Source organism: Cyprinus carpio, chromosome A22 (genome assembly GCF_018340385.1).
Source record: "Cyprinus carpio isolate SPL01 chromosome A22, ASM1834038v1, whole genome shotgun sequence".
Classification (NCBI taxonomy): Eukaryota; Metazoa; Chordata; class Actinopteri; order Cypriniformes; family Cyprinidae; genus Cyprinus; species Cyprinus carpio.
The window spans coordinates 1,284,597-1,308,314 of record NC_056593.1 but is presented as its reverse complement, the minus strand read 5'-3'; the positions used below and the strand labels follow the sequence as shown (position 1 = coordinate 1,308,314).

The following is a 23,718-nucleotide window of genomic DNA, read 5'->3' as shown; positions in this document are numbered from 1 at the left end:
CAGTCTCCACAAAGTACTTCAATTTGTAATTGTAAACATTGTGAAGTCACAGCTTTTCAGTGAACAAATGCTTTTTATAATTAATAATGGCTAAACCATCTATTCTCTTTTCTCTGTATGTGTTTTATGTATTTCTGTTTTCTCTAGCAGCAGCACCTAGACATAGTCCAGAATATGATCGTCCTAACAGTAAGTAAATCAGAACATTTATGTGTGTCCTTTTATAAAATAATCTCTTGAATTATATAAAAGGTCAGTCTTTAATATTATCATTACACAATATTCAGTGTTGTAGCACTTGAAGTATTAGTTCAAACCAAAATGAAAATAATGTAATCGTTACCCATTATCATGTTGTTCTAAAATTGTATGAATTTTTCCTTTATGGAACACAAAACATCCAGGCTGCGGGTTTCATATCACAAAAATAAATGACTTTGTGACTAAAAGTAACCAACATTTTTTTTCAAACATAAAAAACAGCATAAAACTTTTCTATTAATCTGACACTTTTATTATCATTGGGTTTGTGTGAGAAACAAACCAACAACTTAAATTCACAACCAAATATTCACAGTGAAAATTTTCAATAACATCAAATTTTTTTATCAAGACCATGATTTAGATGTCTCTTTCAAATACAGATCCTGCTGGAGCTGATCTAATGCTGTAATCTAGTCTAATGAAATATTTTTAAGGCTTACTATTACTGATGGCACTGAACACAAATGTTGTATTTTTTGGAGAATGTAGAAATGCAGATATTTTTCTGTGAGGGTTATGTTTAGGGGTAGTGTTAGATTTACAATATACAGTTTGCACAGTATAAAAATATTAAGTCTATGGAAAGTCCCACTGAACATGAAAACCCAACGTGATTGTTTGTGTTTGTGTGTGTGTGTGTGTGTGTGTGTGTGTGTGTGGTGTGTTGTGTGTGTGTGTGTGTGTGTGTGTGTGTGTGTGTGTGTGTGTGTGCTCTTTTTCAGTGAGTGATCTGAGGATTGTGCTGCTGGGAAAGAATGGATCAGAAAACAGCCGAGTGGCAAACACTTTACTGGGAACAGAAGTGTTTCACAGTGAAGCTTCATCTTATTCACAGCAGCACAGTGTGAGAATCAGTGAAGAGATGGAGGAGAGACACATCACAGTTATAAACACTCCTCACCTGCTCCAGCAGAATCTCTCACAGCATCAGATCACACAGACAGTGAGAGAGTGTGTGTCTCTGTCTGCTCCAGGACCTCATGTGATCGTTCTCGTACTGCAGTATAATGACTTCAGAGAGAACGACAGACACAGAGTGAAAACTGTGCTGAACCTCTTCAGTGAGCAGGCCATGAAACACACTATAGTGCTGATTACTGATGAAGAGACACGCGGACACATGTCTCCGTCTTATGAGAGCACAAATAATGCTATTCATGATTTAATAAAGGAGTGTGGAGGAGGACATCTACAGTTTGATACAGTAAACACTAGATGGCGCTCTAAGTTGTTTCAGAAAGAAGAAGAGATACTCAAGAAAGAACATGAAGAATTTCTCCTCTGTAACATGTATGAGGATGGAGGTGATGGATCATCAGTGGATGAAGATCTGAGCAGATCTGAAACTTCAGTCGGAGGAGAAGAGAAAGAGAAGAAGTGTTTTGAACTCAAAGAGAGCACAAAAACAGCAAGTGATGGAGGAGGTTTGTCAATGTCTATTTTTTTTTTCAGGATAAATACTTTTTTGTCCTTTAATAGTTACAGTGTAGTAGAGACAGAAAATGACAGAAAAATAGGAAACTGAGTCTCCTGCAGCACTATTGCATGACTTGAATACTATTTATTCCATTTAATATTCTGTTTTTGTTAAAATATTAACATTATATTCTGAGTTCACAAAGAAATAATATGTTCAGGAGCACAAAGTATACCACAATATGATGATCTGATTATTTAAAAAATTTCACTTGAATATTCACTTTTATTTGATTTATCTTTAGATTCAAGAAACAGAGAGGATGATCTGAGGATTGTGCTGCTGGGAAAAAACTGGAGCTGGGAAGAGTTCAACAGAAACACCCCCTTAGGAAGGAAGCATTTATATCAGACGTTTCTGGAGACTCTGTAACTAACAGTGTGTCAGAGAGAGAAAGCTGAAAATCAACGGCAGACACCTCACTGTGATCGACACTCCAGGACTGTTTGATACCACGAACCACTCAGTAATGAATAGAAAACCCCCAGAGAGAAATCAGCAACTGGCATCTCCAATGATCCTGCCTGGACCACATGTGTTTCTCTTACTGATTCCAATATCGGACAAAGATTCACTGAAGAAGGAAAACAGCAGAGTGAAGATCATCCAAGAGACTTTTGGAGAAAACTCTTTTAAAGTACACCATATAGTGCTGTTTACCAATGGAGACAAACTGAAGAACAAAACCATTGATCAGTTTCTGGGAAAAACTGGATCCGCTTTAAATGAACTGATTGAAGTGTGTGGAAACAGATTCCATGTGTTCAATAATAAAGAGACTAGAGACCGAACACAGGTGACTGATCTACTGCAGAAGATAGACAACATGGTGAAAGAGAACGGAGAGAGTGTACTACTCATGTAAGATGTTTCAGAGAGATGGGAGAGAGAAATACAAGAACAACAGAAGAACATACTGATGGAGAAAGTGGAGCCAGTGAACAGAGAAAAGCAGAACTGAGAAAGAAACATGAAGAAGAGCACAAGAATATGAAGATGAGATAGAGGAAGAACGACAGAATCACGAGAACAGAGAAAAAGAGCGAAGAGAAGAAGGATTTATGTGAGAGGGAGAAGAACGATATAAAACAGAGATAAATGAATGAGAAGAACAAGAGATTGAATATTCCGAGAGAGAGCTGAACGACTGAGGAGAACGATATGTATGGTGTGAAGCCAGACACAACAGGAAAGACAAGAGAAGAGAAAAAGAGGAGGAGAAATGGAGAAATGAGAGTAACAGGATAAGATCAGGATGAATATTATCAGTAGACTTAAACAAGAGAAAGAGAGGAGTCAGAGAGAGAGAGAAGAACTTCAGTTCAAACATGAAGAAGAGAAAGAGAGAATGAAGAAGATGATGGAGGAAGAAAGACAGAATGACGATCAACTGAGAAAGAGAAGAGAAGAAGAGGATGAGAGAAGGAGAAAGATAGAAAAGGAAACATGGGATGAATATTATGAGAAGCTAAAACGAGAGAAAGAAAGAAGACTGAGAGAGAGAGAAGAACTTCAGTTCAAACATGAAGAAGAGAGAGAGAGAATGAAGATGAAGATGGAGGAAGAAAGACATAAGCATAACAAAGAGAGAAATAGAAGAGATGAGGAATATAGGGAGAGAGAAGAACAATATAAAAGAGACATTAAAGACATCGAGGAACAAAAGAGAAAGATACGAGAGGAACTGAAGAGAGAACGAGAGGAATGGGAGAAACAGATACAGCGGGGGAAGAAGAAACAACCAACAATAAGAGAAGAAACACTCAACTTTCATCATCCTTATATGTTCACAGAGAGTAAGTCAAAACAATAACAAGCTAATATTTAAATTAATTTGCCAAAAATATAGTATTTGGGTGTGAACAAAGCTTCTACTGACCTTACTTTGCTTTTCAACAATTAATATGGTTTATATGTTGTTGAGGAAATATTTCAGTGATTTAGAGTCATTCGTAACAAGCAGTATTTAGGATCTAGATCAGCTTATTCTACAGAGGAGCCACCAGCTCCATTTGTAAACAGTTAATTGTTTGTGATCGGGGGTTTGTGAGCTGCCATGCAGTCAAAAATCCTCTGGTCTTGGTTTGATTTACACAAGTTTGCTCCATTAGCGGACAATTCGTGCGCTATCTTGGGTGGGCCCCAAAAGACATACAGTGAATGAGTGGTGAACAGGTGACGAGAGCAGGGCCGGTTCTTGACAGCTGTAGAAGGGTGGGCTGGCAGATATCTTGGGTGGGCATTTTTCCTGTTGTGGGTTGGGAGAGTTGGGGTGTGCGATTGAACAAATAATAACTTGACTTCTAGTTGATCGATATGTATACTGTAGATATTGCTAAATTAACTACATTAACTATGCACTCCCTGACAAAAATCTTGTCGCCTATCCAAGTTGTAGGAACAACAAATAATAACTTGACTTCTAGTTGATCATTTGGAATCAGAAGTGGCTTATATGAAAGGCAAAAGCCTCTAGATTATGCTTATTTTACCAAAATAAAATCTTATCATGCCTTGATTTTTAATTATTTAATTAGGACAGAAAGGTCAGACTTTGCTTAGACAAAAGTATTGTCACATCTTTAAAGGATTCAACCAATCACAGATTAGAACGTCACCTGTGACAAATACTGTAATAAACACATTCCCAGGTGTGTAGAAGAAGAACCCCAGCACACCCAACCTTCATTTGAAATGCATCCTGACCTCTGACAGCATGCCAAAGAGTCAACCACAGACCAAAGTGCTGATCATCAAGAGCCTGAAGACCAGGTCTCCTGCTGAGGTGGCAGACATCTTTAATGTATCTAAACGTCAAGTGGAGAGGATAAGATAAAGATTTGAAGAAACTGGTGAAGATCATGACAGGCCCAGGTCACACAGACCTCGTAAGACAACTGTTCGAGAGGACCGTTTGTTGGTTCGACAGTTCAGGGCCAGCCCTTTTTCAGCTGCAGCAGAGCTACATAAGAACTGGTCACCAGTAACCCCTGTATCTACAAGAACAGTTTGTCGAATTCTCTCATGCAGTGGTCTCAATGCCCGAATTAGTGCTAAGAAACCAGCATTAAACAGATGACAACTAAAAAATTGTGTCGCATTTGCCAAGCCCCACAGCTTGGAGGAAGGATGGACTGTGGAAAAGTGGCAGAAGGTTGATTTTTCCGATGGATCATCTATTGAACTGCATCCCAATCATCGCAAATACTGCAGAAGACCTGTTGGAATCCACATGAACCCAAGATTCACACAGAAAACAGTCAAGTTCGGTGGAGGAAAAATCATGGTTTGGGGTTACATTCAATATGGGGGCGTGTGAGAGATCTGCAGAGTGGATGGCAACATCAACAGCCTGAGGGATCAAGACATTTACATTCCAAACCACAAGAGAGGGCAAATTCTTCAGCAGGATGGCGGTCCTTCTCATACTTCAGCCTCCACATCAAAGTTTCTGAAAGCAAAGGTCAAGGTGCTCCAGCACTGGCCAGCCCAGTCACCAGACATGAACATTATTGAGCATGTCTGGGGTAAGATGAAGGAGGAAGCATTGAAGATGAAACCAAAGAATCTTGATGAACTCTGGGAGTCCTGCAAGAATGCTTTCTTTGCCATTCCAGATGACTTTATTAATAAGTTATTTGAGTCATTGCTGAGACATATGGATGCAGTCCTCCGAGCTCATGGGAGTCATACACAATATTAATTCTTTTTCCACTGTACCATGACTTTATGCTCTGTACTGTACATTATTTCTGTTAAGTGACAATACTTTTGTCTAGAATGGGAGCAAAAGTCTGACCTTTCTGTCCTAATAAAATAAATAAAAATCAAGGCATGATAAGATTTTATTTTGGTAAAAAATAAGCGGATCTAGAGGCCTTTGCCTTTCATATACAGCCACTTCTGATTCCAAATGATCAACTAGAAGTCAAGTTATTATTTGTTGTTCCTACAACTTGGATAGGCGACAAGATTTTTGTCAGGGAGTGTAGGCTGTTATATGTACACTGAAAAAAAAACAACAACAACAAAAAAATTCTTTATTGAATAATAATAATAATAATAATAATAACTATTTGTTTCTCTTTGCTCTGTATCATTGTTTTCTATTATTGTGTGATTTTTTTCAACTAACTTTTTTATTCTTACCAAACAAGGCCGTAATCATATCTAGAACATTTCATTATTGTTTTGAGGGAAAATATTAAGACCAGACCACTATGGTAATGGTAAAGGAACTAAATAAATAATATTTTTTGTTTGTAAAGTAAAAAATTCCAATCTGAACTGCAAAAGCACAAAAAATTTTTTTAGCCATTTCAAAATATGCATCCATATTCAATTGAATTCCTAATATCTTGAAAGCACAAGACAGAAAAATTATATTGTCGTCACAATAAATTATGAATTAAATTAATTATGTAAATGAAAGTTGAGGACAGAATTATAAGCTCCCACTGGTAATTATGAGTATAGAATTCTGTGAAAATAAATCTGATCTTCAATTCAAAACATTCACAAAAATCTATTTAATCTAATTTATTATCATTATTATTATTATTATTATTATTATTATTATTATTATTATTATTATAAACAGAATATTCAGGGCCTACAGAGGATAGGAGTGTTGTGACGTTGACGATCACTGAGATAAACTGTTGCATATAGTTTGCATTTTAGGTTTGGGTTTAACACTCGTTGCTCAGGGTCAGATTTAATAAATTGTTCTTAATCTGAAAACTCTATTATTGTCATTTTCAGATGAAGACAATTCAGCATCAGATCCAGGATGTTTGAGAATCTTGCTGTTTGGGAGGACAGGAAGTGGAAAGTCTGCCACAGGAAACACTATCCTCAGAAACTATGAGTTTCACAGTAAAAAGAGTTCACGTTTGGTGACCACTACTTGCACAAAGGTAACTGGTGAAGTTGATGGTCGATCAGTAGCTGTTATTGATACTCCAGGACTCTTTGACCCCTCACTGACAAAACAACAAGTGCAGGAAGAAATAATGAAGTGTGTTTCACTGTCAGCTCCTGGACCACACGTGTTTATTATTGTGTTGAGTGTGGGAAGATTCACTCCAGAGGAGAAAAACACTTTAGACATGATCAAGATGATCTTTGGCCCAAAAGCAGCAGATTTCTGCATTGTGCTCTTCACTAGAGGAGATGATCTGAAAAAAATTTCAACATTTTTATACTACATTAAAGTTCCTTTGAAAAGATCAAACAATAGAACAGTATGTAGAGAAAAGTAATGATGCTGAACTCAAGAAACTGATCAGAGACTGTGGAAACAGATTCCTGGCATTTAACAACACAGAAACACAAGATCAGACACAAGTCATTAAGCTGTTCAATATGATAGAAAAGCTGAAGAAATCTAATCAGGGCCGATATTTCACTAATGAGATGTTTGAGGAGGCAGCAATCTCCATTGAACAAAGAATGAAAATGATAGAAGAGAATGAAAGAAAAAAACAGGCTCAAATTAAAAAACGAAAATCCAAATATGACGTGCAGTTCGAAAGCATGAGAACAAGACTGGAGGAGAAAAAACAAAGGGCAGATGAGGAAAGAGAGAAACTGAAGAAGAAGTTCAGAGAACAAGAGGAAACACTCAGGAGAGAGTTTGAGGAGAAAGAACAATCAGATCAGAAGAAACGAGAGACAGAGGATCAGAAACGATCAGAAGAAGAGAAACAGAAAAGAGATGAAGATAAACAAAGAATAGAGAAGATGAAGAGAGAGAATGAAGATCAGAGAATACAGTGTGAAAAACAGCTAAAAGAAAGAAGAAGAAAAAAGAGAGAAAGCGAGAGGAAGAATATAAACAAGATCAAGAAAAGATGAAAAATGATCATGTATACATCATAGCAGAATGACTCAAAATCAAAGAAGAGGAAATAAAAAAGAGAGATTCAGAGGAACAAATGAGGAAGAAACTAGAAGAGAAAGAGAGAGAAGAATGGAAGAGAAAAATAAAAGAGGCTGAAAATGACAAAGAGACTCAAGAGGAAATTAAACGACAGCAGAGAGAATGGGAGGAAGAGAAGAAACGACAGATGAGAGAACGAGAGAAAGAGGAAAGAGAGAGAAAAGAGAAACACGAGAAACAGCTGAGAGAAAAACAAGAAGAACTGGAGGACAAGAGAGAGAAATTTGAAAGAGAGAGAGAAGAAGAAGAGAAGAAAACAGAGAAAGAACAGAAAGAGAAAGAATGTGAAGATATGAAAAATGAAATAAAAAAACACGAACATATAAAAAAAGAAATGAAAAAAACACTAGCAGATAAAAAAACAAAGGGGTGAGGAGTGGGAGAGAAGAAAACAAGAGGATGAAGAGAGACGAGTGGAGAAGAGAAAGAGATGGGAGAAAATGATGGAGGATCTGAAACGAGAGCAAGAAGAGGAGCTCAAGAGAAGAGAAAGAGAGGAGAGAGAAAGAATAGACAGAGAGTGTGATGAAATGAAACAGAAACATGAAGAGGAAATAGAGAAGATGAAGAAGAAACTTCAAGATGAAACCAGAAAACAAAGAGAAGAACTGAATGATTTCAGAAAGAGAAAAGAGCAGCAGATTCAGGAGCTCAAGAAGAATATCAAGAAACGTTTTTAAACATTACTGATGAGCAAAATAACTAGCTCTGGTCTTTAAAGGGTTTTTCTGCATCTCTGTTTCTCTCAAGCATGAGTGAGTTACTGAATCTGTTTTCACACCTGCTCCTGAAGGACCAGAGTTTAGTCACAACCCTGCAGTTACACAGCTGTCGGTCATTCAGAGATCCTGAAGGTGTTTGATTAGAGCTGGAGCGCTTCAGGAGCAGATTTGAATACACATGAACTAAAGCAGTCATACACAATTCATTTTTTCTTGATAGATATTAAAACAACATGAATTACAGCAGACCTTAAGTCAAAAAAAAAGACAGAAAAGAAAGAAACTACAACTCAAAAATGCACAAAGAAAGAACTGAAAATTCATTTAATGTGTAATCTGTACATCTTCATCCATTTCTTATGCTGTTTTAAGATGGATGTTTATCCTTTATTTTCTCTGTTAATTAAGCATATTCAGTCAGATCAGTTAATAAGAGCAAATGTTGTCAAAGTTGAGCTCAGAGTTCAGGAATGATTGTATTAAAAGTAGAGCTGAGGAGACGCTGATGCAAGATCTAAAGATTTTTACTAGCAACCTGTGTGTGTGTAGCTTCAAGAGCAACCCAACATGCACATATATATTCATTTAATCATATAACCTTTGTTCACCTTTATTATTCAATTTAATCATATAATCAATTATCATATTTGAACCATTTAGTCATTTATTATATTTCTTATTATTTTCCTTGCTTTTGCAGTGCTTGCTATTGTTGTTTAATCTAACAGTGATTGTTCAGTACAGTGTCAAAACTTCACTCAGTGCCGCTGACAGATAAAACATGTGTCTATACTGAGAGTTACTTCAGTGCACAGCCAATATTATTATCACAAATATTAGTGATTACAGCTGGAAAGAGGCAAGCTTTGTTTTTGAATGCTTGAAATGAAAATATGCTATAAATCATAATGAAAGCATCCAAGCTGCAATATTTAACACATTTATGACAACTGCTAAACATGCAACTAAGCTCTCCTGCTTTCTTTCTGCTATGTAACAGAGATTAATAAGAGTTTCTGCTAACATGTTAACGGGATTTGAGTATCAGACAAAACAGATATTTTCTCACATTATCCAGCATCTGGGGTTGGATCTAATATTTCTGATTTGGGATTCGATCTGAGACTGATCACAATGATACTTATCTATCATAACTAACAGTTTAGAGAGAGTTAAACAGGGAGTTCTTATTTACTTTGAGTTTTGTTTTCACTGAATTATTTGTAACATGTTCATCTGAACATTATTCTGAAATCATGCTGTATTTTCACATATTCAGTTATTTTATGATGTCTATTAACACAAAAAAATAAATAAAATTCCTCATTAACAGATTGTGTGATGCTGTCAGTCTTTTATCACTGAGGTTCTGAACAGTAACCAAATAATACATTTAACAAACCATTTAACAATAAAAACAGATTTTTCAGTTATTGTTCTGTTTGTAAAGAATTATTGTTCACCATTAAATGTGTTCCTCACTAAACAAGCTGCTCCTGCTTGAGAACCCATCACAAATACTACATTTAACAATATATACTTTCTACATATTGAGAAATTACACTGACTGTTTAGAAAGTCATTTTTAACATAAATGAAACTGCAAATTTTTATAAATAAACTTTTACAAGCTAGGCTACCGATAGGCTAGTTTACAAGTGAATTGAGAGTTTGACTTTTTTTTTTTTTCATTGTGACTTTACACAGACAGACGCTGTACCAGCTGGAAGATTATTGCACATTTTGTTCCTTTTATATGATTTTTTTTCTAATAAAATTCCATTTAAAAAAAATGGTGATGCTCCAGACAGAAGTAACTTTAAGTCAAAACTAGGGATGTCAATTTTCGATCATTTCCATGATCGATCGTCGTTTAAATTAACGATCACTTAATCGATTAATCCTTAACCTTAATGCTGCAAAATGCGTCTATTGTAGGCACGCAGTCACAGGCATGACAGGATGTGCAAAAGCACACACACCACACACACACACACACAACACACTTGACACAAAGTCACTACAACACACAACAAACGCACTTTTCTCACTTGAATTAAAGGGGTTCGTAAGTCTGACTAAAATGCTAGTAGCAGGATTATAAAATGAATAGACGTGTGACTTTATGATCATTTGATAAAATGACTTGGCTGAGAGCAGCGCGCCATACGTCTGAGGTCATTTTACTTTGTTGACTGTTTTCTATCCCGCACAGAGACCGCTGAACGCGCCTCTTTAAATGGTTTTGTGGTTTAATCTCGTTGTTGTATTTTAAAAGGCACAATTGCAATGTTTGCTTTGTCATGTTTGTACTGAAAATCATGGCATTTAAAATAAAATGAAGATGATTAAAACGTAACCGTGGCGCGCGTGTGGCTGTGTGAATCGCTTCCATCGGCGCTGCTGCAGCAAAACACTGTTGCTCACATTAAATCTTTTTATGTGATTATTATGACCAGTACTTAATTTGATCCTGCCGGATTCTGTTCTGGAAATTGTCAGGGTGAATTTTTGCGTTCCGGTAGGCCTATTTGTTTTTAAAAATCTGGCATACAGTGCATTAGATCTTGACAGAAGGTGCGTGCAGACGAGGAAGGAGCGAGCGCGGGTTTGGCTAGATTTATTTGGAGGTTATTGCTCACGTCTCATTCGGCACAAATCCAAATGTTTCCATATTCGCAATGTATTTGAATGTTAAACTATTATTTATAATGTAAACTAGGATTGTACTTTACACGCATTCGCATATAGACAGAAAAGATCATCTTCTTATATGAGCAGTAACGTCCTTGGCATAACAGAAGTGAACCGGTATACTACGGTCTATTTAAACTGACTAGTGTAACCTTTTATATGTTTAGTTGACTATTTTATTTTGATAATGAACAGACTGCGAAGTAAGTTTGAATTGCTGGAATAAGTGTGCGCCAGGCTCCGGCGCGATCGAAACAGCTGAGACATAAAACAAATAAAAATAAAAAAACCTTTGTGCAAAAGTGTTTAGTTTCATTTGTGCACACTCACAATAAAAACAGAAGATTTGTGCTCTTGTAAAATAAAGCAAACATACAGAATGCGCGTTGTCATCCTTTTCTTTCCGTGAACTTATTAACCGCTGCCACACTTCTGTTTTAAATCCGTTATCTTAATTAAGTCAGATATATTTCGCATATTTTTTTTTTTAATTAGCTATGAAAAAAAAAAATATTTTTATGTTAACCCTATTACTTATATAGGCTATACATTTTCCTTAAAGCATCCATTATTATTAGTATTATATATTATATTATTATCCAAACATTATATTAGAGGAATAATAGGTTAACTGGAAAATGTTAGATCGCGACCATGCCTCTGGATGCCGTTCGAGCCTAGCCTTTTATATATTTATAAACATAAATAATTATTTATAGACAATAATCACTACACGATTGTTCTGGAAACCAGCAGCTGTCCTGATTAAAATGTTTCAGTTTTGTTTCGTGGTATATTTAATTTTCCTAATGAAAGGACATGTGGTTTTGTATAAAAGGCGCATAGCCTTACTCCGATCTAAGGGCAAGCATGGGTTAAATATCTGAAATGTTGGCATAATATCACACACAAAAAAAAAAAAAAAAAAAAAAAAAAATCCAACTAAAAACAGAGAATAGAGAAAGTGTCAAACACCGGTTTTATTCGTTTGAAATGTGATATTGATATTGGTATAACTAGTTGGTGTCATTAGTCAAGAGTAAGGAAAAAAATAAGGAAAAAAGAGAAAGAACAGCAATTACAAATGTGTTACTTCTGAATTAGCTTGACACTTTTAGCAAATATAATTGTATAATTAGATTTTTTTTTGTTACAAAAAAAATCTAAATCTTAAATCCTTAAAACATGGTTTTAACACCTTTTACTTTAATGTACAGTATGTGAAATTAACCAATATAAAAAAGATTCATCATAAAATTCACATAAATAATTTTTGATGCATAATATATGAAAACAATAATGTTTAAATCTAAATTGTGTCCAGATTCCAGATTTAATTATTTTTTTTAATAACAGCAGTCGAAAAAAAAAAAAGTTATATATTTATTTTTTTCGGGCTGATCTGAATAAAATGAACAACTTTCATCCCAGAATTGTGGATATTGAGGTGAATTCCACCCTCCCCTCTCTGCTGAAAGAGACCGGAAACGAAAACGGAAAACGAAAGTTAAAGCCCACCCCCCACCCCACAGAACTATAAAAGCCCTGGACTCAGAGTCCTGTCGCACCTAAACTCATTGTTCAGAGGAGCTGCTGCTGCATTTACGAGTATATCTGCTTATTCAACTCATCAGAAACCATTAAAGAGGAAACGCATCTTCCATATTTTGGCGTTGAAATGGCATCAAGTTCAGGTAAGAATCAAATTAGATGCAAATATATGCAGCAACATTTCCTCTAATATTCATGAAGTAGCCTATTGATGACAGCGGCGTCCTGCCCATTCAAAGTGAGGAGGCACGTGCCCCTCAGAATCTTGAGTCAGGTGGATTGTGAATGCAGCTTCCAAAAGAAAAAAAAAATAGCCGAATAATGTGTTCTATATTTGATACAATCACACCAGCGTGATTAAATCGTTCAGTGCGTCATATCATCAGCTGGAGCTGAGCCAGAGACAGACGAGTTTGTACAGCGCTGCGCATTATAAACCAATCACACACGATTCTGTTGAGTTAATGAATGCAATGACCAATCAGAGGTGTTCAGATGAGTCATCGCTGAAATGCGGGTGTTTGCTTCACCCTCGCTGACTGAATACCTCTTTCTGGGGAATCTTTTAGTTAGAAACAACAAAAGTGCAGATAATGAAAACTTAATTACTACGGAGCCTCTGCATCTTTTTCACCGCATTTATTTTAGTTAAACCTCTTACAATATGTGGTGGGTAAACACAGATGCCTGGCACAAACCTAGGCTCTGCAGTTAAATGCTGTATCGATCATCTAGCTCTTATTCCTCATAACCATTAAACTGCTTTGAGCCTCTCCCTCAGCTAACCCTCACGTGCATAATGAACCATTATATAGAAATTAAACCTACTGAATGAAAGTGTGTTGACGAAGAAAAAAAAAAAAAAAAAAAAAAAAAAAATTACCCCCTACCCATCTCCACAACCCCAGCAGGGTAGTGATCTCACACAGCAACACAACACAACTGATGTATAACTCACAACCCATGCTTTAACAAAAAAGCAAAACAGCAACAAATTTGACATCAAAAAACAAAAAAAAACAAAAAAAAAAAGATTTGTTTGACATCAAATCAAAAATGTCAAAATGCTGTCTAATCGCTCTCGCGGTTTCTTTGATGTCACACACAGAACGGTCTGCAGAGCTGCTTCAAGTCAAACACCTGTTGTGTTTTATCAGAGACACACAACAGTTCTTGTGTGGCTTTATAGCTAATATTTGTCTTTACACAATTTTGCAAAATCAGACAATATCATGTCTAATATATACCACAATATTAACTTCTCATTAAATTTTGTGAAATAAATATCACATTTGCAAAAATGGTCAGTTTTAAAAAAAATGCTGGGAAATCACTTCATGAAACTCAAAGAGTGATTACTGATAAAAACTGTCTAAAAACAAAATCATGCATTATAAATAACAAAATAACACACGACCTCATTGATCCACATCACCCCGATATTACAACAGACTAATATATATTTCAACACAGTTTTAATGCTAATTAGCATGCTACATTCATGTTATTCCAAATTAAGATGAATAAATCCTCTTCTTATTATATAAAGGAACAGGAGAGGTGGGTCTAGTTGCAGCCGTTTATTTACAAAAAGATAAACAAAAACTCCACTAGAAAAACACCAGAGAATCTCAGGAGAATAAAAGTAACATTAACAAACATACAAATAAACAAACCAACAGTAAACAGCAACAAGAACACACCAGGAAACAACTGGAAAATTAGGGATATACAGTATATACAGGCTAATTGTGTGTTGTGTGTGTGTGCATTTGTACATTGGAGAACATATTCTGTGAGGGTTGTGTTGAGGGGTATATACAGTTTATACAGTATAAACCCAATGTGTGTGTGTGTGTGTGTGTGTGTGTGTGTGTGTGTGTGCTCTTTTTCAGTGAGTGATCTGAGGATTGTGCTGCTGGGAAAGAATGGATCAGAAAAACAGCCGAGTGGCAAACATTATACTTGGAACAGAAGCGTTTCACAGTGAAGCTTCATCTTATTCACAGCAGCACAGTGTGAGAATCAGTGAAGAGATGGAGGAGAGACACATCACAGTTATAAACCCTCCTCACCTGCTCCAGCAGAATCTCTCACAGCATCAGATCACACAGACAGTGAGAGAAGTGTGTGTCTCTGTCTGCTCCAGGACCTCATGTGATCGTTCTCGTAATGCAGTATAATGACTTCAGAGAGAACGACAGACACAGAGTGAAAACTGTGCTGAACCTCTTCAGTGAGCAGGCCATGAAACACACTATAGTGCTGACTACTGATGAAGAGACACACGGACTCATGTATCTGTCTTATAAGAACACAAATAATGCTATTCATGATTTAATAAAGGAGTGTGGAGGAGGACATCTACAGTTTGATACAGTAAACACTAGATGGCGCTCTAAGTTGTTCAGAAGAACAGAAGAGATACTCAAGAAAGAACATGAAGAATTTCTCCTCTGTAACATGTATGAGGATGGAGGTGATGGATCATCAGTGGATGAAGATCTGAGCAGATCTGAAGCTTCAGACAGAGAAGAAGATGAGGATTCTGAACTCAAAGAGAGCACAAAAACAGCAAGTGATGAAGGAGGTTTGTCAAAGTTTTTTTTTTTTTCCTCAGGATATTACTTCTAAGAATATGCGTTTGAATGATTTTTTTGTCCTTTAAAGAGGTCGTGAACTGCCTTTGTTTTTTATTTTGTACTGTTATCTGAGGTCAACTTATAATGTTATCAAGATTTGTACATCAAAAACACCATAATTCAGAAGTAATAGGCTATTTTCTGTCCTGTTTTGACCCCCTCATCAGAATGCTCTGTTTGAATAGATGTGGAGGATAGTAGACTCAGAAGTAAACACCCACTGCTGTGATTGGCTTACAGTTGCGTGTGTTTGACAGCCTACAGCCTTCACAGATGGACACTGCTGTGATTTAGGTCAAAAAAAACACATTAATACTCAGTTCATATCAAACGATCTGTAATAACAGACAAAGCAATAGTGAGCACATAATAAAAACAGTTCCTCACACTTTTGTGGTGCAACATTACTGTCAGATCCAATATAGTCACACAGCATCATGCTTTATTTTCAGTCTTTTTGAAAATCCTGCCTTGTTTGTAAATGAATCCGGTGTAAAATGAAGTAAATAAAGGACCAAGCTCTTACTGACATGGTCTGGATCTTAAGTAAAAGTAAAGTTAATCCACTCTTTAGTCTTTCCTAATGTTGGGATCAGAAGGAAGGTGATGTAAAGACAGTTTGGCACTGCACAGGATCTTGTTGTCTTCGGAGCATCTGTATCGTTTTGTTTTCTGCATAGTCTGTGTTCGCCACTCCATTATTTACACTACATGCACTAAATTATGTTTTTATTAACAAGGTTCAGGAGGAGCACGATCAGATAATCAACCAATTTGGCACAGGTGCAACTTTGTTTAGCTAACCATCCCATCATATAATGAGCTGGACGCTCCACCGCAAGCCACCGGTTAAAAGCGTTTTCCGGCATCCATTCGTCAGCCAAATGTCTGAACTCGAGCTCTTCCCATCAGATAATGAGCTGGACGCTCCACCGCAAGCCACCGGTTCAAAGGCACCAACCTCTGCCGGCTCTAAGGCGCTTCCTCCTTGGCCTGGATCCACCACCGAGCCCCAGGCCTCAGCATGCGGGTGGACACTCACAATGCCTGCTCCGCGCACACCTAAGCCGCAAAGTCTCCGTTCACCTCCACCATCGAGACAGCCATTTACAATCCCCAACATCATCTAATGCCTCAGCTTCACCATCCCTCCCATTGGGAAATGGACCGTTGCTGGATTGAGACAAGCGCTGTCAAATTCCGAAGTTAAGTTTTCTCAAAAATGAGCAAAGCTCAACTGTATGATCTTTACAGCACTCTGGAAAATGCAAATTCACCTACCTCCAAAAAGGTAACCAAAGCCCACAAGACTAAACATCATCATGTCTCATTAACATCATCTTCTTCCAGATCAAGTTCCGGCTCCCCTCGAGTGTCAGGACGTAGCAAGCCATCAGCAAGCCTGGGCCACGCCCCAGATTCGGCAGCTCCTCCCACTGCACTGCCTCCCCTGTTTCAACCAATCACTGCAGCACCTTCAGCTGCCACGCCGCATGCAACAGCGCCCACTGGCATGACTTCCCAATCTCCTATCCTTTCCACTCTACCTCCGGCTGTAGATGCTAGCCTGATGCTGCCTCTGCTAGCTGCTCAAGCTCAGCCACCTTACTTTTACCCTTTCACTTCTTTTCCCCATCAGTGGCCAGCAGCCCCCGCTGCAGATGCCCAAGTAGGGCATCTTCAGCCAGCAACACAAGCATGCTGACATCCTTCCTCATTTCCATCTTTCTCTTATTCCTCCTACGTGATTCCCCAAGCACCAGGGGTTAATCGTTGCGTGAGGATGCCTCCGCAACGGTTAAGGCCCCTCCCTCATTTCATCTTTCTCTTCCTATCCATCTTCCTCTTCCTACAGGGCTCCCCAAGCACCAGGGGCTAATCCGTGTGTGAGGCTGCCTCCGCAAGCGGTTACAGCCCCTCCTTATCTTGCTTCCAGTTCTTCTACCCAAACGAAACCTCAGTATACTCTATTCACAGCGACCCCTCTACCTATACCTCTCCACCGAATGCTGCCGCTCTGGAACCACCTCCTGTGCCTAGTACCATCAAATCTCAAATTCTTGCAGGTGCGTATGTTGATCTCTCCTCTCTCCTCTCTCTGCTACCTCCTGCCGATTCTTACCGACAAATAGATCTCAGATATTCCCCTTTAACATTAAAAAATTAAACTCCCAATTCATCCCGGCCCCTTCATGTTCTGAATTCACTATTGCATTCGGCTGCTACACGGAGATACTTTGCTCAGCTTTTCCCCATAGATGGTGTGAACTTAATGATTATCCATCAATAGTCGCGGAACTCACGCTGTCTTATGGGGGAACCCAATTCTCTATGTACCACAAGTTATTTTTTTGCCAAATGTGCGGTTCGTGTTGCTCAGTATAATCAGTGCCTCTATTGGGCTGCACTAGACTCTGATTTCCACAACTGAGTATTTTTTAGTTGTTGCAATATATCATGCACAGTCTGCAGGTCAGTAGCTCACTCGACCATCTCATGCCCTCAAATTAATCCCGCTATGATACCCGGCCCAGAACCGATGCAAGTCAAATCTACTAGCTATGTCCCACGTTCTGCAACTACCAATCAAATATCGGATTTCAGGAGATAATCTTTCTCAGTCGTCGGCAACCCAACAGGTCTACGGAAACATGTAATTCCCTATTTTCCAGCATAAATAGCCTCACACCCCTTGAGGAATATTCTCTGCGCTACCATGATATAGATCAAGCGATCACCATGATAAAAAACTTAGGTCGCGGTGCGTGGCTGGCTCTGGTAGACATCACTTTTCCCTTCAAAGTGATGCCTATCCACCCAGATTCATGGCATTTATTTGGGGAGGTTTTATGTCTCCGTACGCCTAACCTTCGGATGCAAAAGTAGCCCAAAAATTTTCGACATGTTATCAGAAGCAATCTGCTGAATCTGTCTAATAACTATTCAATTCCTCACCTAATCCACCTGCTTGACGACTTTCTTATCGTATCTCCTCCCGATGCCATCCCAGCTGAAAATATCACAACTGTTCAAAGGATTTTCGCAGAGCTGGGAATCCTCATCGCCAAGTCTTTGGGACCAACCCAATTCATCGAATTCTTGGGCATTAACCTGGATTCAGTCAAATTCCAGGCGTCTCTGCCAAAGGAAAAAAATCGATAGAATAATCTTAGTGGTTTCTTCCTTGGCAGAGTGCCAAAGTTGTTCCAAACGTGATCTCCTTTTCTTGCTCGGTCATCTTAACATCACAATGCACATAATCCCACAAGGCCGCCCCTTCATCTCTCATCTCCTCGCACTCGCATCTTCCGTGCATGCCTTAGATGATCAAATTATCATAAATCAGGCAAGTCTTAACAAACTCAGTTTATGGATTACCTTCCTTAAACAATGGAATGGTTTAACCTTTTTCTACATCGATCTGGTTTCTCTCCCCGATGACATTCAACTGTTTACCGACGCAGCCCCATCCGTCGGTTTTGGGGGATTTTACCAAGGGCGTTGGTTCGCGTCTCCATGGCCCCCCTCCCAGATGCTCGACTCGCCCCAGCACCCATCTCCGAACTAAACCCACCATTCATCCCTCTCTTTCTATTTGAAAAAAAAAAACGTCAAACATCAACCAAAAACACAAAAAATATATATATATTTTTTTAACTGATCAGGGCTACATGGGCTGCCTTTATGTGCCGTTGATCATACCTGATGTAACTTTTAAAAGCATCTGATGACCAATGACACAATGGAAATATTTTCTGCGGGTAAGCCTGATTGAGCAAGGATAAGTTTTAAGTGTTTTTGGAACCAAAAACATGTAACAGGATGGTTAGAGTCGTCGACGAAGGGAGGGTCCAGTGCGGATTTAGATTGAGCGATCCTGAATTGAACATAAGAAAAGAGAGCCTGATAAGGTTGAATTGGAGGAGGGAGATTAAAAATGTATATGTAGTGTCCTTTCCTTTCTTGGTCTGTCTTACTTTGTTTAATGAAATAAGAGATAGTTTCGCTATCAAGTATGGACAAATCAGAGATTGTCGGGTGGAGTTTGGGGTTGAATTTAGAGGTTTTTGCAATTTCTGAGCATCTCAGAAAACCGAAAAAAAGCCAACAAGAACATGGCATCTAGGGTACGAGCGGTATGGATCGAATGGTACCCTGTGCAGAGATTTTGACTGCTCCGCCATGCTCAATGGCACCGCGGATTCACCACAGCGGCGAGGGATCTTCGGCAGCGCGTCCCTCCTTCCTCCCGGGTTTTGGCACCAGTGTAACGATATAAAAACCTACATAGTCACGGGAAGAAGGAGGTGGAAAACGGCGAACATTTAAATTAAACTTTAATTACAAAATAAACACAAAACAGCGCGAAAGCCCCTCACAGATGACTGCTGCACACAAACAAAACCAAAACCCAAAATAAACCCCAGGCCCGGTCCTCTCTCCTCCTCTTCTGTCGTAATTCCTCTTTTATCCTTCCGGATCTCCTCCGTGGGACTCGAGACCGGTCTCCAATCACTCCATCAGCCTCGACTCGTTCCCATGGCTCTCGGCCCCTCCCCACTCGTCACACTGTCATTCTGAGTTACGCTGCGTACTCAGCGGTGCACGAGGATCTCCCTCCCGGTGCAGCAGAGTTGTCGGCTCCCTTCAGTCACAGTGGCTTCTTGGCTTAATCAGCATTGGACAGGGCTCCCCTTCCGGTGCAGCTGAACTGTCATCTCCCTTCGGTCGCAGGGTTAATCCACAGTCTGTCGTTTTGAGTTACGATGCATACTCAGTAGTTGATGGGGGATCTCCCTTCCGGTGCAGCAGATCCTCGGCTCCCTTCGGTCGCAGTGAGAGCCCTCCATCAGATGTGTCAAACTGCGCCTCGTACTCAGCCGCAAGAGGGACTCTCCCTTCCGGTGCAGCAGAGCCACAGCTCACTTCGGACGCAGCGAGAGTCCCTCCATCAGTCGCGTCTACTTGCTCATTCAGCACCGGACAGGGCTCTCCCTCCCGGTGCAGCAGAGCCACATGCTCCTTTCGGTTGTAGTGAGAGCCCTCCATCCGATGCGTCAAACCGCGTCTCATATTCAGCTGCAAGAGAGACTCTTCCTTCCGGTGCAGCAGAGCCGCAGCTCCCTTCGGATGCAGCAAGAGTCCCTCATTTGATATCTGCCATCGTTCTCCTTTAATAGCGCCATGTAGGGCTCGCCACTCCGAAGCTGCGAGCCGCAGCTCCCGTCGAGCACTGCACGGGCTCTCCCGGTCTCTCTGAACCTTTTCTCTTTACAGCATGCATATTTTGGGGTGCAACTAAATATGTTGCTCTCTGGCTGCTGTCCCATGCCTTTAAGCTTCTTTTGGGGAGTTCTTTGGGTTCGGGCTATATTTCGGGCTCGGAGCCCTCCCCTAGGACAGCACGCCAAAATATGCTTACTATGTGCTATCAGATTAGATGTAAGGGTGAACTCATGAAATTATGTTTTATTAACAAGGTTTGGAAGGAGCACGATCAGATAATCAACCAATTTGACACAGGTGCAACTCGTTTAGCTAACCATCTTAACTAGCACAAAATGTATATACGTGCAGCCTGCCTACCTCTGTCTTGCAACAGTTTTCTGGCATCCCTCCTCCACCCCAACTCCTCAATCCTAATCTATTTTTATCCCACATTAGGGATAGGGGGAGTTCTTTGGATTTGGGCTATATTCCGGGCTCGGAGCCCTCCCCCAGGACAGCACGCCAAAATATGCTTACTATTTGCTATCAGATTAGATGTAAGGGTGAACTCGTGAATCGGTGGGTGGTGCTAAACATGCAGTGATGTAGAACCGGTAGGAGGGGCTAAACAGGCAGTGATGCAGAATCGGTGGATGGTGCTAAACATGCAGTGATGAAGAATCGGTGGGCGGGTGAGAGTTTTTATCTTTGATGTTTCCACATGAGTATGTGTTCAGGATATGAAAGGTTGTTTACTAGTGGGAAACTAGTAAATTACAGTGCAGTCATGATTACAGTAATTCTGACATGATGTGAATGCAGCATTAATCTAACTTAAGTTCAAATCACACTAGTTTATTTCTTTGACACAGATCCAGAGGGTGTGAAGCTGAATCTGCTTGTGTGTGGGAGTAACAGAGAATTGAAATCCTTCATATCAAACCTGATCCTGAAGCAGAGCGAGAGAAGATCAGAGCTGAGCTCAGAGTGTGTGAGGAGAGACGTGGAGCTTGATGGACGTCTGATCAGTCTGGTGGAGCTTCCAGCTCTGTTCAACACTCAGCTCTCAGAGGATGAAGCGATGCGTCAGACTCACCGCTGTGTGTCTCTCTGTCATCCTGGAGTTCATGTGTTCATCCTCATCATTCCTGATGCTCCACTTAATAAGGAAGACAGAGCAGAAATAGAGGAGATCCAGAGGATATTCAGCTCAAGAGTCAACAAACACATCATGATCTTCATAAAGCAGAATTCAGAGCATCAGACAGCAGAACTCAATGAAGAAACACAGTCTCTCATTGAGAGATCTGGAGGACGACATCATTTCATCGACCTGAACACACAAGTGTCTGTGCTGATGGAGAAACTGGAGCAGATGGTTGAGGAAAACAGTGGTGTTTGTTTCTCCACAGAGACATTGATGGAGGCACAGATGGAAAAACTACAAAAATTAGAAGAAATGAACAAGAGAGTCCATTCATTAGAGACGTGGTTTCAGTCACAAGGTAATGATCAGAAAACATGCATTGATTAATCACTTTTCATGATTGCTGAAGTCTACACAGTCTCCATTTGAAATTTAATGTATTGTTTTTTTTTTTTAATCTATCTTTAGATTCAAGAGACAGAGAAGATGATCTGAGGATTGTGCTGCTGGGAAAAACTGGAGTTGGGAAGAGTTCAACAGGAAACACCATCTTAGGAAGAGTCATGTTTAAAGCTGAAACATCTCAAGAGTCTGTTACTGAAGTGTGTCATCGAGAGAAAGCTGAAATCAACGGCAGACACATCACTGTGATCGACACTCCAGGACTGTTTGATACTGAACTCAGTAATGAAGAAACCCAGAGAGAAATCAGCAACTGCATCCCAATGATCCTGCCTGGACCACATGTGTTCATCATCGTGCTCAATTTAGGACAACGATTCACTCAAGAAGAGGAAACATCAGTGAAGATTATCCAAGAGACATTCGGTGAAAACTCATTAATGTACACTATGGTGCTCTTCACCAGAGGAGACGATCTGAAGAACAAAACCATTGAACAGTTTTTGGGAAAACCTGGATCTCCTTTGATGAAGCTGATTGAAGCGTGTGGAAACAGATTCCATGTGTTCAATAATAAAGAGACTGAAGACCGAACACAGGTGACTGATCTACTGCAGAAGATAGACAACATGGTGAAAGAGAACGGAGAGAGTTACTACTCATGTAAGATGTTCAGAGAGATGGAGAGAGAAATACAAGAACAACAGAAGAACATACTGATGGAGAAAGTGGAGCAAGTGAAGAGAGAAAAAGAAGAACTGATAATGAATCATGAAGAAGAAATAAAGAGAATGAGTATGAAGATAGAGGAAGAACAACAGAATCACGAGAAAGAGAGAAAGAGAAGAGAAGAAGAATTTATTGAGAGAGAAGAACGATATAAAAGAGACATTAAAGAAAGAGAAGAACAAGAGATGAAGATACGAGAGGAGCTGAAGAAAGAACGAGAGGAATGGGTGAAACAGATGCAACAGGAAAGACAAAGAAGAGAAGAAGAGGAGGAGAAATGGAGAATGAGAGAACAGGAAATAATGGAGGAAGAACGACGGAAGCGTAACAAAGAGAGAAAGAGAAGAGAAGAGGAATTTGACGAGATGGAAGAGCAATATAAAACACGGGAACGAAAAGAAAGACAAAGAAGAGATGAAGAGGAGGAGAGAATCAGGAGAAAGAAACAACAGGAAGCATATGATGAATGTTTTGAGACTCTTAAACGAGAAAGAGAAAGACAACAACTTAAGTTGAATTATGAAGAACAGATAAGGACAATGAAGATGAAGATGGAAGAAGAAAGACAGAATCATGACAAAGAGAAAAAGATGCTAGAAGAGCTGAAGAGAGAACGAGAGGAATCGCAGAAACAGAAACAACAGTAAAGACAGAGAGAAGAAAAAACAAACAACTGTTCAGCTTGATACACAAAAACCCCAGATTCACAACACAAAAAAAAAACAAGAAAAAAAAAAAACCAACTTATTTTAAAATTAATTTGCCAAAAATGTAGTATTAGGAAGTGGACAAAGCTTTTATCACACTATACTTCGCTTTTCAACAGTTTATATGGCTGCTATATTACTTAGAAAATATTTCACTGGTTTATGATCATCAACTACTCAAGCAGCATTTAGGATCTAGATCAGCTTATTCTACAGCTGAAAGCAGATTTA

At 39.2% G+C, this 23,718-nt stretch overlaps 1 protein-coding gene across 2 annotated transcripts; it reads left to right on the top strand.

Annotated features, from left to right (window-relative positions):
• The first annotated feature begins 968 nt into the window (after positions 1-968).
• Positions 969-23,436, top strand: LOC109051346 (GTPase IMAP family member 8-like). 2 transcript variants are annotated; one of them, XM_042711597.1, is made up of 3 exons: positions 969-1,688; positions 21,375-22,007; positions 22,118-23,436. In XM_042711597.1, the coding sequence occupies exons 1-3, from the start codon at positions 1,127-1,129 to the stop codon at positions 23,425-23,427; spliced, it is 2,505 nt and encodes an 834-aa protein (XP_042567531.1). In that variant the 5' UTR covers positions 969-1,126; the 3' UTR covers positions 23,428-23,436. The 2 variants fall into 2 exon arrangements, with proteins under 2 accessions (XP_042567531.1, XP_042567532.1); XM_042711598.1 differs by lacking the exon at positions 969-1,688 and adding an exon at positions 14,575-15,242.
• Positions 23,437-23,718: the final 282 nt, after the last annotated feature.